Raw genomic sequence first — 23248 nt, 5'->3', positions numbered from 1 at the left:
TTGCGTCTTCGAAGGGTATTAAGACATTGAAAAACAACCAAAATATTATTTGTAATGAGGCGACCAGGAACTAATTAAAAGCACTTTTTTCCTGATCAATGATCTCATGCAGGCAAAATTTAAGCCGATCATTAGCAATTGATTTTTCCACAATCTTGGCCACCATGTTGCAGAGACTGATATGGCCAGCGCTATTCTGTGACCATCTTGCATTTTTGTTTAAGGACCAAATACGTCAGATTCAACTCTAGCTCCAATGGATTTGTTCTCATTAAGAATCCTTAAGCATAAGGAATTGATTTGAGGGACGTGATATGATATAGATATGAGGGTGATGTATGGTGGTGAAAACCACACTATGATTGATGATGATATGTAAACTTTAGCACGTTGAGGCATTGGTTTTTAAATATGGAATTTTCAAACAAGTGGAAGCAAACTTATGGAGCCCTGCTGGATTCAATCGTGCAGAATATATGATGTTCATATGCTTTCATAAAGCATTTGAATTGAATGATGTTTATTTGATATTTTTACTATAATACAACTTTAATCATCATTTTTACATAATAATTAATTAATACATGCTTTATTCTAAATCTTTTGTTATATTTATAAGTACAGCATTATATTGAATATAAAACCTAATTGCACATTTTAAATCAACGCATTAGTTAGATCCTTGCTGATATGATGGAGTTTGCATGTGACGATTAAATAAAATAAAAAAAAGTCAAATATATATTTTAAGAAATTTTCGTTTGATTAATTGGTCGTTACTTGGCATGATATGATATAAAATTTAAAAGTCGGTTTTACTATTATATTTTTATCTTATTCTTCTTTTTTTTTTTTAACAGGCTGCTGCTTATTTTATTTTTTTAATGAATAAGAGAACCACAGCAATTCAATTAATGAAGCCTTGACAATTAATTATTTGACTGAGAAAACAACTTTGATATGGTCTTCTCTATTTTCTATTTTCTATTCATCGTGAAAATCAGGGAAATTAATTTTTTGGTTGACTAATTTGTTTGATTTTTAGTTTTGATATTGTCTCCTTTGATTTTTATTTCTGATTCATCGTGAAAATTAGAGAAATTAATTTTTTCAGTTCATCAAATTATTTGATTTTGGGTTTTGATATACTTTTTTTTTTTTTAGGTTTTTGTACATTAACTTTAAATTTTTTTGTTATTTTGGTCCAATTACTGATGTGACATAAGACAAGTCAACAATTTTCGAAATCACGACAATTTTTTCGGTCTCACGTTAGCACCCCAAAGAAATAGGACGGAAAAAATAAATTTAAAATTAATACACCAAATTTCGAAACTCAGTAAACCAAAACTTAAAATAAAAAAACTCAGTGAACCAAAGTTAATTAATCAAAAAATTATTTTTTTCTCAAAATTATGTACCACTAAACTACAAGTCAATCAATATTTTTATCAAATTTTGGTCAATGTTTCGAGTTTTCAATTTTTTACTTCGATTTTCTCTCAAATCGTTAATCCAAAAATTACGAGAATGTATAAACGTCACTATTTCGCATCATGTCTTACAATATATTAAAGTCCATAAGTCATATGACGGGTGGAAAATAAAAATCATGACACGTACTTAAAAAAAATTAACTACAAAGATTCATTATATATATATATATATAATCTAAATGAATTAAATAAATAACGATGAACTATAAAAATATTGTTAACTAATTAAATATCATTTCATAAAATATATAATCTAAATAAAATTATAAATATAATCAAATTTCATTTTTTGTTTCCGGATCGATTGGATTTTGGATCTTATTTTAGCATCATGTTCATTATATTATCGTTTCCTTACAGATATCGCGATATATATTGGTTTGGCAAATTCTGGTAGGTTTGCAATTTGGGTAGCTTTGCAATTTAATTTGCACTTGCTTTATTATACCAAATTTAATATGTCACGAGAGAAAGATTCACGTGAAGGATAGATACATTATGCATACACACCTCCTAACCTAACTAGAAGAGCGTGATCAGTCGTATGTATGTATACTCCCACCAACCTCACCATTATATATTTGTCATTTGATAAAAAAAGACGAACAAACAAAAGAAGTTGAACTAATCGTTTAAATTCTCCCCGCAAGAATGAATAATCCAGAGAAACCAAAGCTGCACATAGCCATGTTTCCATGGATAGGCATGGGTCACATAATCGCCTACGCCACTCTATCCAACGACCTGGCTGACAGGGGCCATCGAATCTCTTTTTTGCTGCCCAAAAAAGGTTTGCTTAAACTCCAAAACCAAGATGTTTTCTCAGAATCCATCAAATTCTACACTGTTGCGGTACCTCATGTCGAAGGCTTGCCACTTGGCGCCGAGACTACAGGTGATATCGACTACAGCGCCAAGGACCCGTTAGCCATAGCCTTCGACTCCATGTCTGATGAAGTGGAGGAGCTTCTTTCGGGTCTGAAGCCTGATGTCGTGCTTTTCGACTTTGCTCACTGGATGCCGAAGCTTGCTGCCAAAATTGGCTTCAAAACCGTTTGCTATAATACTGTTGCCGCCTCGTCCATGGCTATCGGGGTGGTTCCCGCAAGGCACTTCCCGAAAGATCGGCCCATGACGGATGACGAACTGGCGGAGCCGCCTGAAGGGTATCCTTCTCAGACGGTCGTCATCCGCCGCCGCCCCCACGAGGCACGGGCGCTGTCTTTTATCTGTTCCACTTATGGAGCCATCACTTTCGACGTTCGCATCACCACCGCCTTGCAAGACTGCGATGCAATTGGTACGCGGACTGTTCGTGAGTTAGAGGGTCCGATGATTGATTACCTTGCCAGCCAGTACAAGAAACGCGTTTTCCTATCTGGGCCTGTTCTCCCACAGGCTCCCAAAACTGTTTTAGAAGAGAAGTGGGACACATGGTTGAGCAAATTCAAGGCAAAATCCGTAATATACTGCGCGTTTGGAAGCCAAAACATCATGCTAAAGAATCAGTTTCAGGAGCTGGTACTAGGTTTCGAGATGACGGGGATGCCTTTCTTCCTCGCCCTGTCGAAACCGCACGGCGTGAACTCCATAGAAGAAGCATTACCTAAAGGATTCCTTGAAAGGGTTGGAAACAAGGGAGTGGTTTACGACGGGTGGGTGCAGCAGACTCAGATTCTGAACCACCCTTCCGTCGGCTGCTTCGTCAGTCACTGCGGATTCGGGTCTATGTGGGAATCTCTGTTGAGCGACTGTCAGATTGTGCTGGTCCCATGGATGGGAGATCAAATTCTGAACGCGCGGCTGATGGCGGATGAGTTGAAAGTGGCTGTAGAGGTTGAAAGAGGTGAAAATGCATGGTTTTCCAAGGATGATTTGTGTATGTCCATTAAATCTGTGATGGACGAAGACAACGAACCGGGGAAGACTATCAAACAAAACCATGTTCGCTGGAAGAAAACTTTATCAAAACCTGGATTTTACGATAATTATATTGATAATTTTATCAATAATATGTATGAACTTTAGGTACATGACTGATTGAGAAGAACTAAAAATTTTTTTTTCTCGTGATTGGTTTTGGATTTCATAACATAAAACCGTTTTTCTCATGAAGTTTCAAGTTTTTTTTATGGATTATTATGTATTTTGTTTCTTAATGTTTTCGGCATTTGGGGCCCTAAAGCTTATATAACTCTTGTATCATTTTCTTTTCAGACCGAATTGAAATCATAAATTTGATGGGTAAACTGAATTGAAAAATTGAGGATCCAAATTTGTCGGTTTGAATACCACAGCTAAGTTAGTTTACTTTATCATTATTTTTTTAATAAACTTAAAATAGAGAAGCAATATTCGAGACGTAATCGTACAATAACATAGAAATAATATAATATAAATGACAATTTTTAAAATTAAAGTATTTACAGTTTCACCATCATTAATTAATATCACGGGCTTGATAGTTTCATTTTTTGACTAATAATTCGAGTGTTAGATCCAAGTGGTCAAATTTTTAGGTAGATAATAAAATCTCCACCTTCAGTGCATTTTTTTTTAAATAAATAAATAATAGAAAATTTTAGTTTTAAGGACTTTTAGGTAATCTATACATTATTAAATCGTGAGAACTAATTCATTCTTACAGGAATAAAAAAAAACACAAAACATATAACGTCGCATAGAAAACGACATTTCCGTATTATACAACTTTTATGTTCATGTTGTAGTTTCGGTTTTTGTTTTATTATTAGTTATTATCTATGCTTAAACTAAAAGGGTTTGGTTTTCCGATTTATTACAGAAAAGTGATTAAATTATTAATAACACAAAAGCATATTCTTTCGAGATCTACGTCAAACTCACACGAGGAATCCAAATGAGTTGTTTGGGCGTCTTTGTTCATTATTGCATCGGCGGAAAACAAGCAAACAAGAGAGTCAAATTATTGATGGAAGCTCCACTACGTAAAGATAAAAAAAAAAAAAAAAAAAAAAGNTCTTTAGCATATAAACTTAAAAAATTTCTAAAAACGGTTAGTTGGTTCAGTAAATATGTTTTTCTAAGATGATTTTATATATTTTTATTCGTAAAACGAATCTATTATATATATTTATAATAATAAGTGTTATTTTTGGATAAAAAATAATAAATATGCTTAACTCGAATAAAAATCTATATATATCTCAAAATAATTCGTAAAATAGACTAACGCAAAATTATATACACTTAATTTGGCGTATTAAAAGTGAACTTATAGTCCAGTCCTGCATTATTTTGTCCTCTTTTATTTATTTATTATTTGAAACAGACGGCGGCTTCTTTTATATTAAGTAATAGGACAGGCCACCTCGTCAGTGGGAATATGTTGATGAATAATGAAGACAAGATAAGAAAGCAACTTGATGTACTCTTACTCAAATTTATATTATTAAACTACGTACGTGTCAATCAATAAATGCCGTTCGTTTCGAGTTTTGAAGAAAGTTTCAATAGCGACAAATATTCAAACATCTAAATATAGTCAAACACAACAAATGAAAAATTATTCTTTATATATTATTAATTCATTAACATAAGAGGGAGTAATCTCATATATTTAGTACAAATAATCTAATTTTAAAAAAAAATATCATTTCGAAGTGATTAATAATTTTTCATTCGTTCTGTGTTACGTTTTTATTAAAAAAAAAATGAAAAGTTTGAATGCATTCAAAAATACAAATGTCTAATAGAGGAATTGACAAATCCGACCAAGAAAACAACGCAAGGAAATAAAATAAAGAGGAAATTGAAGTCGGCCAAGATGTTCTCTATATGGGCCGCAATTGCCATACATCGGTTTGGTCAATTGTAGCAGGTAATGGGCTGGATGTTCATATTCGGACCGAACCCATCGTATCAAGTCTAATTTATCATTTTTATGCGACAAATATTCTATTTAGATAATCTATGAAAAAAATTAATTTTTATGTCAAAATTATGATTTATATTGTAAATATGAGCAGAGTTGACTCATCTCACAAAACAAAAAACCTACTATTTATCATGATGACCGAATCAAATAAAATCATAAAAGAGGGGGGAGCTCCACTATGTATTTGCGTAAATAAAATACATCAGCAACTTTTTAGCTATTACCTGCCGTTTGAATTAAATTAATATATTATTTACTTAATTTTATTTTTGATCTACATCGAAAAAAAATTCGTGGAATAAAAGTAAAAGTCAGCTTTAGTTTTCTATTGTATCCTTTTTTTCTTATTTTAAAACAGACCACTGCTTGTTTTATTTTTCAACGAATAAGAGAGGAAGCCCCGACTTACTTGACTGCGAAAACTACTTCGATATATTATTCTCTTCTCTAATTTATTTTTCATATTCATCGCCAAAATTAAGGACTAACAGTAAACCACATGTCAATCAATCTTCTATGATAATAAAGCAGCCTTAGTCCTATCAATTTTTATTTTTGGAGCACTTTTATATTGTGTTGATTGTGTTATTAATAACTAGTATATAAAAAATTAATTAAATCCAAAATTTTGTTCATTGAACAGTATGATTTTAATAATTAAAATTTAAACAGATCACCCTTGTTCATGCAAAAGTATACATTTAAGTGAAGAGAAATTGGCAAACTTATTTCATTCCCCATTTGAAATTTACCTCATCCATTGCACTCAGATCCAATGGTTAGTTTGAATGATCATCTGTCCTTGAATGCCCTCAGTCATCGAACCCAGCAAGAAGGAAAATAGGAGTTGATCTTGACGGCGCCACGTAGTATAAGAGAGTCGATGTCTGTCTTTTATGCTTTTAAACAACATCGGTATCAAGTACGAAGTTACCATCCTCCATTATGCGAAAGAAATGTTATGCAAGTGAATTTTTTACTATATTTGATTTGTAAATTTATATTAAAAACTTGTCAATAATAACATGAAATTAACATCCCAATTTTCGATAATGAAATCTTTAATATTACAATTTGTATAAAAATACTTTAAATTTTGTGTTTGACAGTTATTTAAATCAGGCTTATAATGATCCCAAGCCACTTTACCTACCAACGCTGCATCGACATTAATCTTAATAGTCCCCATGTGGAGGAGCCAACCAATTTGTAAGTTGTTGCAACCTTGCACGAGAATAGTTCTTGAGTTAGTGTTAAGTGATTTAATCCAATGGGTGCTATGCAAAAATAGAATATTGATGTAGGTCGAACCTTTAGCGGGGATGACTTTTTGGGCTAAAAAGTTGGACCGATTAAATGGAAAAGTATGGGCCTTTGGTTGTGTCGTCTAGTTTTTTGGATGAAAAGTAAGGCCCAATATCTAGCGACATCATCCAATTCCAACCATGGAAAACTTACTAACCAATCCTTCAGGTTTCATAAAAGAGAAATCAAATAAAATAGAATTGCCAAGGAACTACATTAACAGCCCGCGGTAGACTATGGAATTGCACGTAGGATGAGCTGGCAGATGTTGTCACATCCAAAATTTGACAAAAATTTGCGTGAAACGATCTTACGGGTCGTATTTTGTGAGACAGATCTCTTATTTAAGTCATCCATGAAAAAATATTACTTTTTTATGTTAAAAGTATTACCTTTTTATGTGAATATCGGTAATGTTGACCCGTCTCACAGACAAATATTCGTGAGACCGTGTCACAAGATAACTACTTCCAAGATTTTCCAACCCTTTATTTGTTGATTACACTTAGTGCAATATGTGATATTTATTTATTTATTTTTACATAGGAGAGTGCTCTCATATCAGCCAGCACAAGTAATGTAACTCATTGCTAATTTTACGTGAATACTTACAACAACACGCCTACTTCAATTTTTTATTTTTTTTATTTTTACAAAATTTACGTTTGAAGCATTTATTTATAAATATAAAAAATAATTTTAATATTATTAAATGATAAAAATGGGTTCAAGTGCTTAGGCTAGTGTTTGAAACACATACAGAAAGGGCATTCATCCAAGAATTTGGTTTATTCTAGTAATTTTCTCCAAAGTTGATATCATGATCCAAGAATTGAAATTACACGACTAGGTGTATCCTAAAAATAACAAAACCCAGCCCAGCCAAGAAATGGCGATGGTTGTGCACTCAATTACTCCATCCTTTGTCTACAAGATCAATTATTAGAACACCACATGTCCTCTTATGCATAACTGACAAATAAATGTGTATCAATGAAACCACATGACATGCAAATCCCACATGGTTTCTTTCCAATCAACCAATTTGACAGCTTTTCGAAAGATAACCATATATTTCTTTTTGTCAATTTATGTGGAAATAGATAGACACAACGAAACCATACAGAAATTTCAAGAAACGCACCCCTCTATTTTATTTCATCTAAAGGTATGGATATCAAAGTAGATGAAAATCTAGAGCCCATGAAAGATTCGGACGAGATGATAGAGCCTGAGGAGTTGCTGGACGAGTCCTGGTTCTTTGGAAACTTGCTTCACTGTGATAACTCTAGGATGTTTCGAAGTTTTTCTGATCCTTGCACTTCATCCAACCATTGCAGCAAAGAGATTTTTGGTGAAAAGTCGTATGAAGAAACCTATGAATCGATCAAGAAACTAACTGGGGACGGTGAATCCCTTAGGTTTAATCTGGTAAAGGCTCCATCTCTGCCAGCTTCCATGAAAGAAGGAATCCATGAAAACTCAGACGCAAAAGGGGGTATAGATCCTGGAAGAAGCAAGTCCAGCAGGAGGATTTTGTCCAAGAATAATATAAGTCGCGCCCCATCTCTGCCCACGAGTTTTAGAACTGTAGAGATTGAATTTTCTATGCCCACGAGTTTTAGAACTGAAGAGTTCCAAGATGAAGAGGTTGAATTTTCTATGGGGCAATTGATCAGGCAAGCTTCTATGAGAAATTCAGACACCAGGACACATGTAAAGGTTTGCTTCTTTTTATTTTCCTTTTTTTGATTTTCTTTTGATTAATAGCGATTGCTTTTTGTGTAGTCTTTCTTTAATCAAACACCAGGGTATCAAAATTTGCCTTGTTGCTACAATTTTGCAGGCCGTGTCACCAAATTGTAGCACAAAAAGGCATCAACCAAGAAAGAAACCGGGGATAGAGATCATAAAAATGGAGCGGTTGGAGAAGATAAGAACTCAACCAACAATGAATCAGCTCAGGAAACAGAAGAGTTCTAGTTTTGTGGAATCCAAAAAAATGCAAGATTTTGGCTTTGATATCAAGAAAAAAGACGCATTGAATCCTCACAAAATTAGCACCATTCCAGGCTTGCGAGAAAAACACCCGCTTTATCTTTCTGAGGCACGGCGGACGCCTAGTTCCGCTCTGCCGGTTCCCAAATGGGGTGGAAACAAATCAACAGAAGCCATGAAAGAACAGATCAAGTTCTGGGCCAGAGCTGTGGCTTCTAATGTGCACCAGGAATGTTAAATTTATTTGGTGGAGTTGATTCACAAAATAAACGGTTGATTGTAGAATTGGTTTGGTTCTAAATTAGTGCATTCGATGTTTGAAAATAAAAAATTCTCAGAAAAAGTTCCATCTTTCTTGTCCACACAGATGCATTCTTTAATGACCTCGTACAGTATGTAGCAATAACCACATCAATAGATGTCACAAAATTGGCTTTTATATGTCATATTCTTCATAAATTCATACTTTTAACAGATGGGGTTACAGATATTGTCTAATTTATTACATCATTGAACCTGCGGACATCCCATACTCTCTGATCCCTCTTGACGCTCATCATGATTCTCAGTTAGTTCACTCGTTTATTAATCAATTTTCTCATCTCTGACGGATGTGTTATACTGAGGCATCGGGGCTGAATTTGTATCAAGAAAGTGTAGCATCACCACCATGATAACAGAGCACAGAAACATCGGGATTGGACCAAAAATCCAGAGCGCAGCAAATTGGTAACAAAATAGAGTGACCTCAAACCAACAACCCAGAAATTACTTGCTTTTATGACAGCACTCTCAACATCTGCAACAGGAATCTGACAGTTCGGCGTGGATATAAGAAAATTTGCGTGTATGAAACTCCTCACTGTCTGAAAAAAACAGGCAAAGGCCAATATCAAGCAAGAAAGTAGAGCTATATATTTTATGTAAATGATAGTCGGGCTCGTGTTTCCGTATATTTTGTTAGTTATGAGATCGTTGTGATTAGAGCTTCCGATCCATGTTCCTATCAAAGAGCTTAAAACGAGTGAGATTGAAGCTAAGGAAGTTGCTGCAGATATGTTTGCTCCGATTACGGCTACTGCTTGTCCTCTCTCCTTGTCTTCAATCTGCTTATCAAAATGGCAGTTGTAAAATAGTTAATATGAATGAATATAAGTCAATCCCCAAAATTTTCTGAGTTCTCTTTACTCAAAACGTCATGGATTTAAAATCTCTCAATCTGAATGGATCATATATTACTTAATGAAAGACAGGTAATTAACAGATTGTGACCTGCAAGATTCTTTGAACCCAAACCCTACTGTTGTAATTTTCGTAGCCGATGACAGTGGTTTGAGGAAGATTGATGCATCTGTGGAGATGGAACACATGGTAGCCAAGCATGATGAGTAAACCACTTGGGACTAGAACAAAATCCAAGTAATCTTTCTTCCAAATCTGCTCCATTCTTTCTTTAATCGCACAAGTAGAAGCGCTTGTTCTTTCAATAGAAGAGTTGATGAATCTTTATTAACCAAGAAGATGAACAAGTCAATTTGAGTAGGTTCAAATTTGATTGTTTCCACATTATATAATATATCTGTGTGCCGCATTTGGTAGACTAAATGTGGTGTTACATTGTTTAATAGTAGTTCTTTGGTCATATGACTTTACTTTTCTTTTGAAAGACAAATTTGCATGTCAGAGCCGCCCATTAGGTAGTGTATTTGATATTTAATTATTAATTTCTTCCTCAGAGTTTGATAAAGTAACATGAATTGCCTATGAACATGGTCAGAAATAATTCTGATATTGTACTCAAAATTAAAGAAGAATCTGAAACTTGGATCTATTCTTTTGAACTTTCATCCCAAAACAACTCCAAAAGGATCGACAAGGATAATAACTCATGCGCTGCTTCAGTTTTCATCATGTGCTCTGTGATGCAGCTCAAATGCATCAGTGACAGCCTTTTTTCCAAGATCAATTTTCTTGAAGAAACCATGGCTTTCTCCAACAGGAGCATACTGATGCAAAGGTGTCGTGTTCCGATCAACGGTAACCAACACCACCACCATAATCACCGAGCAGCAAAACATCGGTATAGGACCGAAGATCCACAGCAGCAAATTGGTGGCAAAAAACAGTGACCTTATCCCAGTCAACCAATAGTTGCTCCCCTTTATCACCTCTTTCACCACACAAGCCACCGGAATGTCGTTAGTCGGCATGCTGATGAGGAAATTCGCATGAACAAAGTACCTTGTTGTTTGAACAAAACAGGTGAAGGCCACCAAAAAACAAGAAAGTAGAGATATGAACTTGATGAACACAATGGACGGAGTTCTGCTTCCGTATATCAATTTGTATGTGAAAATACTTGCGGTGTTCGAGGTAGAGCTTCCGATCCAAGTTCCGATAATGGAACTTAGTACCAGACAGATTGACGAAAGTGCCGTAGCTGCTGTTATATTACTGCTGATCACTGATATTGCAGGACCTCTGTCCTTCGCTGCCAACTAATTAAAAAATAAAAACCCATTAAAATCACAAGGAATTTCAATCAAAACCGACAAGATTTGTTGACAACTTCGGAGAACAAAACAAGGGCTTTTGATTTGTTACCAGATACATTCTTTCAACCCAGGCTCCCTTGTTATGATTCTCGTATCCTATGACTGTGGTGTGAGGACACTTGAGGTATCGGTAGAGAAGGGAGAGATGATAAGCAAACATTAGGAGAAGCCCGAGCGGAACCAAGACAATATCCAGGTAATCCTCCTTCCACCGATCCATTATCCCTTCAACTCTTGCAAAAGTTCTCCGAAAATTAATAGATGAATCGAACCAACTTCTGCGAAATCTGCTAATTCGCCCGCATCTCTACAGCAGTAGCCCTCCAAAGTTGATTCAAAGGTTTTTCTAAAGAATGCGCATATTCGTAGTCGTCCGTACACCCATAATCGTGTGAACAGAAGAAATTAAAAATTCGATTTGACATGGGGAATCTTGGCCCCCCACTGGACATTTGTTTTTTGTACAGGATTAGTTGTATCGCTTGCAATAATTTTTTTAAAATGCAAATTGTTGAAATATTATTTAAAAAATGTGTTAAATATTTGTGTTGAAAATGTGAATGTTGAATGTTGAAAATTAGGTAAAATTAGGTGTTGAATATTGAAAATTAGTGTGTGATGATGTAGGTAATGATGTATTTTATTTTTGGATTATTTGTAAAAATTTTCTATAAATAGATCTCTCATTTGTGAAGAAAATCACAATTGAGTTGAGAGAAAAATATTATAAAGTGTGTAGTGTGATAATTTTGAGAGTTTGAGATTTTTACTTTTTTACCGTAAATTTTTACTTTTTCACAACACGTTATCAGCACGAAGCTCTAAAAGTCCTCCATATTTTTCCAAGCTCCGAACAGAAGAAAAAGGTAACAAAAGTAATAATATTTATTTTACTGTTATTTATTTATTGTTTATATATGTAATATATAATATAATGTTATTGTTAGAAATAATAAAAATAATTTTTTCAAAAACTTGTTATAAATCCTGGGAGGATGTTAAGACGACATCCCACACTCCCGGTAAGGGATACGACAAGTATAAAAGCCTATAAGGTTTTTTAAACAAAATAACTTATGACACCTAATTATAATAATGTGATATGATATACATAATTATTTAAATATGACTAATATTATATACACCATATTATTACCATAAAATTATACAAATACATACATTTATTTTCTTATACACCAACGGTAATAAACGGTAACAAAACGGCTAGTTTTTGCTCTATAAATACAATCTCACAAATACATTCAATCACTCCAACTTTCTCTTCTTCTCTAAAAATTATTCTTCATCAAATTTTCGAAGAAAAAAAGAAGATGGCTTTCACGAGGTTATTTTTAATTATTTTGGTTATCATACTCACCAGTCTTGTATTTATCGGAGAATATCCTCCTCGTGTGTTTTCTTTATTTTTACGAATACTTGTACTTGTTGTTTATCCATTACTTTGTATTGCAATATTCATTAACTAATAAAATGCATCGTAATTTTTAGTACCACCATGGCAAACTTGGCAAAGCTCGAATTCATCGCTCTTGATATTACTGGGAAAAACTATATGCCATGGACTCTTGATGTAGAAATGCATCTTGAGTCATTGGGTCTAAGCGAGACCATTAAAGAAAATGGTATATCTTCATCACAAGAAAAAGCAAAAGCTATAATATTTTTACGACGACACCTTGATGAAGGTTTAAAATGTGAATATCTCATCGAAAAAGATCCCATGGCTCTGTGGAAAGGATTAAAAGAGAGATTTGAACATATAAGGGAAGTTATACTTCCGACCGCCCGTGATGAATGGAATATGTTAAGATTCCAAGACTTTAAAAAAGTCAGTGATTACAATTCAGCGATGTATAGAATAATCTCGCAGTTAAAATTTTGTGGACATGAGGTTACAGAATCGGAAATGCTTGAAAAAACATTTTCCACGTTTCACGCATCAAATATAACACTACAGCAACAATATAGAGTGCGTGGATTTGCGAGATATTCTGAACTCATCGCCTGTCTTCTTGTGGCGGAAAAGAACAACGAGCTATTAATGAGAAATCATCAGTCCCGACCCACTGGATCAACAGCATTTCCAGAAGTAAATGCTGTAAGTAAAAATGAATTTAAACCTGGAAACCAAAATCAAATTCAAAGACAAGGTTTTGGTCGAGGTCGAGGTCGAGGTCGAGGTCGTGGACGTGGACGTGGACGAGGAAGTGGTCGTGGTCGTGGACGCGGCCGTGGTTTTGAAAATAATCGAGATAGTTATTTCTATAACTCATCTCAAAATAACGTCCCAAACCATCCACAGAAAAGGCATCAAGAAAACATGAGTGTTAATGAAAATCACTCGAAAAGATTTGAAAGTTCTTGTTTCAGATGCGGTACTCCAGGACATTGGTCTCGTATTTGTCGAGCCCCTGAGCATCTTTGCAAACTTTATAAAGAATCGATAAAGGGGAAAGAAAAGGAGACCAACTTCACTGAGCGAAGTGACCGTTTGAGTGATTCAACTCATTTTGATGCTGCTGATTTTATGAATGATTTCTCTGGAAATGATCAATATGTTGGTGGGATAGAAATGAACAATATTGATGCTGCAGATTTTCTCAATGATTTCTCTGAAAATGAACAATATAGTGGTAGAATATAAATGTACAATAATTTATTTTTCATGTATTTATATGATAATGTTTTATTGTACAATTATGATATGTGTTATATTTAAATATGTATTGTCATTAATTTTTTTTCATTGCATATTTTTTGAAGTTCAAATATGGAAAATGCTATGAGCAAAGCTGAAGTTTGCATACCCGATAGTGGTACAACGCACACTATCCTCCGAGATAAAAGATATTTCTTGGAACTAAAACCAACAAAAACAACGGTGAATACAATATCAGGTCCTGTAGACTTGATTAAAGGATGTGGTAAAGCACAATTTTTGTTACCTAATGGTACAAAATTTTTGATCAATGATGCTTTATATTCACCACAATCGAAAAGAAATTTGTTGAGTTTTAATGATATATATTCCCATGGGTATGATACTCAAACAATGAATGAAGGGAATGAGAAATATATGTGTCTTACCACATATAAATCAGGAAAGAAATATGTGATTGAAAAACTACCAATGCTCCCTACTGGATTGCATTATACACATATACGTCCCATTGAATCAAACATGGTAATTGATAATTCTTCAATATTAACCAATTGGCATGATCGATTAGGACATCCTGGTTCAACAATGATGCGAAGAATTATAGAAAATACACATGGTCATCCATTGAAAGACCAGAAGATCTTTCAGAATAATAAGTTTCAATGTAAAGCATGTTCTCTTGGAAAACTTATTATAAGACCATCACCAGCCAAAATCCAAACTGAATCACCAATGTTTCTTGAACGTATTCAGGGTGATATTTGTGGACCAATCCATCCACCATGTGGACCATTCAGATACTTTATGGTATTGATTGATGCCTCCAGCAGATGGTCACATGTATGTTTATTGTCAACTCGAAATGTTGCATTTGCAAGATTACTTGCTCAAATAATAAAATTGAGGAATCAATTTCCCGATTATACAATCAAGAAAATTAGACTTGATAATGCTGGTGAATTTACTTCCCAGACTTTCAATGATTATTGTATGTCTATGGGAATCATTGTTGAGCATCCTGTTGCTCATGTACATACTCAAAATGGATTGGCTGAATCATTGATTAAACGTCTGCAAATGATTGCTAGACCAATGATTATGAAAACAAAGCTCCCTATTTCTATATGGGGACATGCAATTTTACATGCTGCTTCATTAATTCGCATCAGACCAAGTGCATATCATAAATACTCCCCATTGCAGCTTGCATTTGGTAAAGAACCAGACATTTCTCATCTGAGAATTTTTGGATGTATGGTGTATGTGCCTATTGCACCACCTCAACGAAAGAAAATGGGACCTCAAAGAAAGATTGGAATTTATATTGGTTATGATAGTCCATCGATCATTCGATATCTTGAACCACAGACAGGCGACGTGTTCACAGCACGTTTTGCTGATTGTCATTTTAATGAGGAAATCTTCCCAATGTTAGGGGGAGAACAGAAACATACCGAAAAAGAAATTACATGGTATGTATCATCATTGTTACATCTGGATCCAAGAACAAAACAATGTGAAAAAGATGTACAGCAAATTGTGCACTTGCAAAGAATAGCAAATCAAATACCAGATGCATTTGCAGACACAAAAGGGGTAACTAAATCATATATACATGCTGCAAATGCCCCTGCTCGAATTGAAATTCCGAAGAAACAAATTGAAGATAGTCATGATGTCATTAAACGCCTGAAGCGTGGAAGGCCAGTTGGTTCCAAGGATAAAAATCCTCGAAAAAGAAAATTCATAGAGAAACACAATGATCACAAAATAGAGAATGATGTTCCTGAAGAAACACATAATGATCACAAAATAGAGAATGATGTTCCTGAAGAAACACATGATGATGAAAATGTTTTGTCAGAACCACAAACTGACGAGAATCATGAAATCTCTATCAATTATATTAATACTGGAAAAATATGGAACCGAAAAGATATAGAAGAAATTGATGATATATTTTCTTATAATGTGGCAATCGACATCATAAATGATAATGAAGATCATGAACCAAAATCTTTTGGTGAATGTAAAAATCGGCAGGATTGGATAAAATGGAAAGATGCCATCCAGGTTGAATTGGATTCGCTAAATAAACGTAATGTTTTTGGACCTATAGTCCTTACACCTGAAGGTGTAAAACCTGTTGGATACAAATGGGTTTTTATTCGAAAGCGAAATGAGAAAAATGAAATAGTAAGATATAAAGCTCGACTTGTTGCACAAGGTTTTTCTCAAAGGCCTGGAATTGATTATGAAGAAACGTATTCTCCTGTGATGGATGCAATTACGTTTCGGTATTTGATTAGCTTGGCAGTATCTGAAAATTTAGAAATGCGTCTTATGGATGTTGTTACAGCCTACTTATATGGATCACTTGATAGTAATATATATATGAAAATCCCTGAAGGATTTAAGATGCCTGAAGCACAAAGTTCAAAACCCAGAGAATGTTATTCTGTGAAATTACTAAGATCATTATATGGGTTGAAGCAATCCGGCAGAATGTGGTATAATAGGCTAAGTGATCACTTGATGAAAAAGGGATATGTAAATAATTCAATATGCCCTTGTGTTTTCATTAAGAAAACAACATCCGGATGCGTAATTATTGCTGTATATGTTGATGATTTAAACATCATTGGAACAAATAAGGAAATTCAAGAAGTTGTGTCATACTTGAAAGAAGAATTTGAAATGAAGGATCTTGGAAAAACCAAGTATTGTCTGGGTTTACAAATTGAACAAAAAGAATGTGGAATATTTGTTCACCAGACAAATTATACAGAAAAGATCCTTAAACGTTTTAATATGGACAAATCAAATCCTTTAAGTACTCCAATGGTTGTTAGATCATTAAACATAGAAAAGGATCCATTCCGTCCATGTGAAGATGATGAAGATATTCTTGGTCCAGAAGTACCATATCTAAGTGCTATCGGTGCCCTTATGTATCTTACAAATTGTACAAGGCCTGATATATCTTTTGCCGTAAATTTATTGGCAAGATTTAGCACATATCCAACAAAGAGACATTGGAACGGAATTAAACATATATTCCGTTATCTACGAGGAACGACAGACTTGGGACTTTTGTATTCAAAAGATGCTAATCCAAGTATAATTGGTTATGCCGATGCTGGATACTTATCTGATCCACACAAAGCACGTTCTCAAACTGGATATGTATTTACTCGTGGAGGCACTGCAATTTCTTGGCGTTCACAGAAACAAACACTTGTAACAACTTCATCAAATCATGCCGAGATTATTGCACTACATGAAGCAAGCCGTGAATGTGTGTGGTTAAAATCAATGACTCAACATATCCAAATCTCATGCGGATTATCATTCGACGAGAAGCCTGTGATACTATATGAAGATAATGCTGCATGTGTTGCTCAAATGAAAGAAGGATACATAAAAAGCGACAGAACTAAACATATTCCTCCTAAGTTCTTCGCATTCACCAAGGAGCTTGAGAAGAATAAATGTATTGATGTTCGTCACATTCAATCAAGTGAAAACTCATCAGATCTCTTCACAAAGGCACTTCCTACGACAATATTCAGAAAGCACATATATAATATTGGGATGCGCAATCTACGAAATTTGTGAAGAATTGTTCGTGTCAACATGAGGGGGAGTTTACGTGACTGCACTCTTTTTCCCTTACTATGGTTTTTATCCCAATGGGTTTTTCCTAGTAAGGTTTTTAACGAGGCAGTATAAAAACACGTAATGTATACAATCATTATGATCATCATCACAAGGGGGAGTGTTGAAAAATTTTTAAAAAATGTGTTAAATATTTGTGTTGAAAATGTGAATGTTGAATGTTGAAAATTAGGTAAAATTAGGTGTTGAATATTGAAAATTAGTGTGTGATGATGTAGGTAATGATGTATTTTATTTTTGGATTATTTGTAAAAATTTTCTATAAATAGATCTCTCATTTGTGAAGAAAATCACAATTGAGTTGAGAGAAAAATATTATAAAGTGTGTAGTGTGATAATTTTGAGAGTTTGAGATTTTTACTTTTTTACCGTAAATTTTTACTTTTTCACAACACAAATTATATTCAATAACTTCCAATTTATTAGTCAGACTCGTACGATGTATCCACTCCTCCTACATTGCAATAATTTTGAAAATATCTTACTTACAATAATGAAAATTAACATTTTGAAATTAAGATTTTCTTATTACGAGCCTATAAAATGAGGGGATGAATTAAATTGATAATCATCAACTATCGTCAAGTTGAAACTTATTTCCAACCCTACTTTTCTTTCGGTGGCAATGGTAATTTTCCATAATGATATTGTCCTTATTTGGGCCATCCGAGCTCGCTGTACAACCCGAATAACTTGGATTTGGATCCTCTACTATGTTGAAAATACAGCACTTGGCGCTTTACACTAGATGATCACATGATCATCTTGTTTAATATGAGATAAATTTTAAAAGTTGTCAGATTAAACAAGATGATCATGTGATCATCTCGTGTAAAAAGTACACAGCACTTAGTGATGTATTTTCAACACAGTATAAGATCCAAATCCGAATAACTTATCGACCCAAGCATGGATTGCATGTCTCATAACTATTGGGTTGAGTTTGAACCGAAGAGGCCCAACTTACTCGGCTCGATAGGTAGACGTACGCAAAAAAGTCTTATGAAATCGATCATTAATCTGACACGATTCATGATGAGTATTATTTTTTACAAAAATATTATTTTTCGCTTCAAAAATATCATATTTTGTCGGTATGTTATGAAAAAATTTGTGTAATATATGTGATGTAAATTTGAGTTAAAAGTATTTTTTTAATATCAAGAATTGTAGAAAAAGGCTCATTTATATAAGAATATAATAATTAATGTGAGTTACTATATATTCATAGCTTAACTTTTTTTTAATTATTTTTTTGAATTAAATTTTAGTCGGGTCATCTTTTTTAATAATTTTTTGTCAGTTATGTTTATATGAATTTATTTTTTTTGGATTCATGTTTTTTTTTAGCTATAATTTACTATCCTCCAATTTGATATATCTGGCTTCATCTTCATCCCTGAGGATAAACATTTTCTTTGATGGAACTTTGTATATTTAATTATTTGTTCATAACAAAGATTCATGGGCCAGTTAATCCGCCTTTAACAAGTTAGGCCCATCCTTGTTCTGAACATGGGTATTGCCTTGTAATTATATATGGGTTTGGTCGATGAGAAGCCTATCAAGTAAATATTGGGCCTGCTGAATGAATTCGGGGTCCCAGCAGAAACACAGGTTGTTGGTTGCAGATGGAAAGCCGGGGCTCCATCTAACATGATAGTAAATTAAATATGTAGGCCAACTGTCATTTATTTTAGGAAACTGGCAGCTTTCTCAGCCATCCCCACTGTTCCCATATGATGATGATTTGACCGTATATACATATATATATATATATATTTTTTTTTTTTTTTTGAAATTTTAAATGTTCATTGAATAATTGGTTTGTTGTATCCAACGTTGAACATCACATGTTTTTACCACTTTTTCGTAATTGTCCATGTTATTAAAATTATCGCCAAACGATTATTATAGTGAAAAAAAGAACAGCCTGTCCTGTCAACACATACGGACACATTTGCAATTTGATTTTGTCTGAATTCTTCTCCAAATTCCACTGGCCTCCATTTTTTGTTGGAAGTCGATGAAAAATCATCAATCAAAATATTTTTTTGGGTTCACTCCCTATTCACATAATTGTGGTATATGTCATACAAAATATGGTACACTTCATGTGGAAATGTGGTATTAAAAAAATACACAGGGACTGAACACAGAAAAAATCGACGGCTGAGGACTGAAGGCCAATTTCCTTTTTTTTTTACCAAGACACCATGTCAATGCATGTATGCTTGTCTTTTCATTTTTGTCATACTTAGAAATTTTTAATGCATAAAATATGACAAAAATTTGTGTGATACGATCTTACAAATCGAATTTTGTGATATGGATATCTTATTTAAGTCATTCATGAAAAAATATTATTTTTTATGGTAAGAGTATTACTTTTTATTATGAATATCGGTAAGATTGATCCGTCTCACAGATAAAATTCGTGAAATCGTCTCACAAAATACCTAATCATAAAATAAATAGAAAATAGACATTGGTGTGCTCAATAAAAATTACAACAGAAAATATTTGATATTATTAGCAAGGTCTTAACCATTGAATTAAGATCAACTAAAACAGATATGGTCGAATTCAAAAGCCATCCGGAATTTACTACATACAACAGGGAACTTGTAAAGCAAACTGAATTGAAACAAGACTGTTACAGAGATGAAATTACAATTACTGGTTCAGAGAAACACGAGAACATTGATATATAACATTACGGTAATAACAAAAAAGCATCCTCGTATTTTTATCATAAAACAACCTAAAACATTTAACAAAATTTACAGACAAGAAAAGAAACATGGTTTGGAAGTAAAAACTACTGTGCACCCTGAGCCTAAAACGATTCCTTTTGTCGTGATTTGTTGCCAACTCAGCTCAAAATCCGACACCAGCAGCGCCGAGTGTGGCTCGCCTGTGCGGCTCCAGCTTCCTGATTGCGTTCTTCCAGAAATGGGACTCGGGTAAGAGCTTGGCAGCAGCTGTACTCATCGGCTCCGACTTGCATCTAGTCAGCGCCAACGGCTCATAAGCAACAGCATTCACCAGTTTCTGCTCGATTATGGTGGCCATAGACGCAGCCGCCGTCGCCGGAGGCAGGGAGCAGGATGAACGCCGCGGCTGCTGCAGGTCGTGTTTCTCCTTTTGTGAGTTGGGCTTAGGCTTGGAGTCAACGCTGAGCCTCCTCTTCACCGGGGCTTGTTCGCCGCCGCCACCGACCTTGGCAGGTTTAGGCGGTGGTTTAAGTGGCCTTTCCGGCAGCCACCTGAGAAAATCAGTGCTGCAAACCCATGTTTCCTTTGAAACCTCCATTGATAGCTTCGGTTCACACATCATTAACAGCAAGCAATCCGGCAGCACAGGGCTAACAACGAATTCTTGATTTTCAGGGGCCCCAATTCCTGTCACTGTGGGTGAAGTTGCTGTCTTTTGTTTTTTCGTTTCATCTTCTTGATAACTTTCTTCTTCGGAATTCAGCTGGGTTTCCACCTGATTTTCCTCACAGCACTCTGTAAAACCGGGGTTCGATTCTTGTGCTCCCTCGCCATCTTGCTTCTCCATTGCGGCGTCACCGTGGAGTGTTGGCATTTCGTTGCCTGCACTTTCTTCTTCATCTGATTCATCAGATATAGTTGAATGGCAAAGTGGGGCATCTTCTGCTTCTTCCTTAACCGGATAATCTACATAATGTTCGGCATTTTCTTGATCTAAAAGAGCTTCAAACGAGGACATATTTGACTCAACCTCTTCCTCCTCTTCTTCCTCCTCCAATGTCTTCTCCTTCGTGACCATTCTTTCTTGAAAGCTAATAATAAGCAGTTCTCCTTGACTTTCTTCCCCATCACAACCGTATCCTATTTTCGATATCACTTCTGCTTCATTCAGGGTCTCTTGCTCTTCTATAGGCTCGAATAAAACATCATCTTCCTCAAAAACCTCACCTGTTTCAGCTTTATTTCGCATAAAAATTTCATCTTTAACTTCACATCCTCGTAATTCCTCTTGTTCTCTTTCTACGCGAATTGTATCACCATCTTTTACCCCTTCAAATTCATCAACATTTGTACAAACTTGTTCATCGTTTTTTCCCTCTTCAACATCCTCGTATTCAACTTTATGAGTGGCCTTTGCATCCCAGCTGAACTTGTTGGCAAGATCGGCCATCTTCATTGGATCAGATCTGCATCGCATCAATAAAAGAGCATTCTTGGGGGGTATGCAAATGCTCACTCTTGCTGTTTCCTCTTCCCCCTCCAAACTCTGCCCCTTCACTTCGATCTTATCATTCTTAACCTCAATATCTTCAAACACATGCCTTCTTGAACTCCTCATTGAGTATTTCTCCGCCAAGATCTCCTCCTCATCTCCGCCACCGACCACGAGCTCAATTTCCCTCCTCTTCCCTCCTTCACCGTCATTCACAGACACAAGCCACCGCGTGAACACCGCTCCGCATCCACTTTCATTTTCACCTGATCTACGCTCCTTTTCTGCCTTCTCCCTTTCACTTGTAGAAAAACACGAGCCTTTGCACGGGAAAAAACAGCTGAACTCGGAACCGAACGATCTTAAACCTTCACAAATCGAGATTGGCAAATGAACCCATCTTTGGTTCCTGTGAGTCAAGCATTCTTGAGACTGCTGCTGCGTCTGAGCGTGTGCACTGGGATTCGAAAATCTTTGCTGGCTGCTAGTTCTATCCTCACCCTGGTGCGCTCCATCGCCACCTGCTTGTTCAATCTTTCTAAAACTAACATCCCCACCCCGCCTTTTGGAAAAACTTCGAGTTTGCTTGACCTTTTTCTTGGTCTTCACTCTCACCTGTCCAATGCAGGTAACCTTAGGTGAAGAGGGCTCCGGGTTCTCAAAGCCGCAACCTCTTTTCTTGCCAGAGGTTGTAAAGAAGGGAGAAGCCTGGCCACCCTTGAGGCTGCCATTGGTGCGTAGTCGACGACTGAGGGAAGAAGTAAGGGAAACAGGGCCACAGTCCCTAGCGGCGCGGCCAGGGCTGAGGATTGATTTGGACAGTTTCATAGAAGATGATGAAGACAGCCGAGAAGCGAAGCAAATGAAGAGCTCGCTCGTAGAGGCAGCGGTGTTTGTGCTGCTGCTACCTATGCTTGAAGTGCGGAAATAATGGGGTCTATCTAAATCCATCCGTGTTTTCTTGATTTGCGTGATTTTTTACTGCTCTCTTTTACTGGATGCTTGCCATGGATGGGATGAACAAAGATTTGATCGATGGTGGAGTAAAAGTTTGGCGAGTGGGGGAAGGTGGATTCCGTAGAATCGCTGTTGGGATGGTGAAAACAGCGGTCTGCATGTGTGTATTAGAGAAGGCGAGTGAGTTTGCTCTTGAAGGGCTTGCGATTTTTTTATTTATCGGCATTCCATTTTTTAAAATATTTGGTTAATTAATTATTATATCGTAAACATATTTGATAGTTTCATTTGTCAAGATTAAAATCATGTGATAAATACTATTTAAATTAACACAAACCATGCATGTATGGAAAATTTCAATAGATAATCTTTTAAGTTTGTAGGGAAATATTAATATAAAACATAAAAATTCTATGATATCGTTTAATTAGTCATTTTTATGAAACACATT

At 35.2% G+C, this 23248-nt stretch overlaps 4 protein-coding genes across 4 annotated transcripts; 2 read left to right on the top strand and 2 right to left on the bottom strand.

The window, feature by feature from the left end:
• Nucleotides 1-2060: 2060 nt before the first annotated feature.
• LOC140987264 (anthocyanidin 3-O-glucoside 2'''-O-xylosyltransferase-like) lies at nucleotides 2061-3712 on the top strand. Its single transcript, XM_073455708.1, has one exon. The coding sequence runs from the start codon at nucleotides 2148-2150 to the stop codon at nucleotides 3522-3524; it is 1377 nt and encodes a 458-aa protein (XP_073311809.1). The 5' UTR covers nucleotides 2061-2147; the 3' UTR covers nucleotides 3525-3712.
• Nucleotides 3713-7714: 4002 nt separating this feature from the next.
• On the top strand, nucleotides 7715-9075 carry LOC140987774 (uncharacterized). Its single transcript, XM_073456431.1, has 2 exons — nucleotides 7715-8439; nucleotides 8564-9075. The coding sequence occupies exons 1-2, from the start codon at nucleotides 7888-7890 to the stop codon at nucleotides 8951-8953; spliced, it is 942 nt and encodes a 313-aa protein (XP_073312532.1). The 5' UTR covers nucleotides 7715-7887; the 3' UTR covers nucleotides 8954-9075.
• Nucleotides 9076-10487: 1412 nt separating this feature from the next.
• On the bottom strand, nucleotides 10488-11722 carry LOC140987775 (uncharacterized). The gene is made up of 2 exons (XM_073456432.1): nucleotides 11320-11722; nucleotides 10488-11213 (listed from the first exon to the last, which is right to left on the bottom strand). The coding sequence occupies exons 1-2, from the start codon at nucleotides 11488-11490 to the stop codon at nucleotides 10614-10616; spliced, it is 771 nt and encodes a 256-aa protein (XP_073312533.1). The 5' UTR covers nucleotides 11491-11722; the 3' UTR covers nucleotides 10488-10613.
• An 8504-nt stretch (nucleotides 11723-20226) lies between these two features.
• Nucleotides 20227-23022, bottom strand: LOC140987894 (uncharacterized). The gene has a single exon (XM_073456624.1). It carries the CDS (start codon nucleotides 22789-22791, stop codon nucleotides 20512-20514), a length of 2280 nt encoding a protein of 759 aa, XP_073312725.1. The 5' UTR covers nucleotides 22792-23022; the 3' UTR covers nucleotides 20227-20511.
• Nucleotides 23023-23248: the final 226 nt, after the last annotated feature.

The sequence above is a fragment of the Primulina huaijiensis genome, chromosome 11 (genome assembly GCF_012295235.1).
Source record: "Primulina huaijiensis isolate GDHJ02 chromosome 11, ASM1229523v2, whole genome shotgun sequence".
Taxonomy (NCBI): Eukaryota; Viridiplantae; Streptophyta; class Magnoliopsida; order Lamiales; family Gesneriaceae; genus Primulina; species Primulina huaijiensis.
The sequence above is the reverse complement of the archived record's forward strand: the minus strand, read 5'-3'. Positions and strand labels throughout refer to the sequence as shown.

Coding starts and splice junctions, on each gene's coding strand:
- LOC140987264 (XM_073455708.1), top strand. CDS start 2,148: ATGAATAATCCAGAGAAACCAAAGCTGCACATAGCCATGTTTCCATGG.
- LOC140987774 (XM_073456431.1), top strand. CDS start 7,888: ATGGATATCAAAGTAGATGAAAATCTAGAGCCCATGAAAGATTCGGAC. Junction 8,440..8,563: donor ACACCAGGACACATGTAAAG/GTTTGCTTCTTT, acceptor ACAATTTTGCAG/GCCGTGTCACCAAATTGTAG.
- LOC140987775 (XM_073456432.1), bottom strand. CDS start 11,490: ATGGATCGGTGGAAGGAGGATTACCTGGATATTGTCTTGGTTCCGCTC. Junction 11,214..11,319: donor GGGTTGAAAGAATGTATCTG/GTAACAAATCAA, acceptor TTTTTTAATTAG/TTGGCAGCGAAGGACAGAGG.
- LOC140987894 (XM_073456624.1), bottom strand. CDS start 22,791: ATGGATTTAGATAGACCCCATTATTTCCGCACTTCAAGCATAGGTAGC.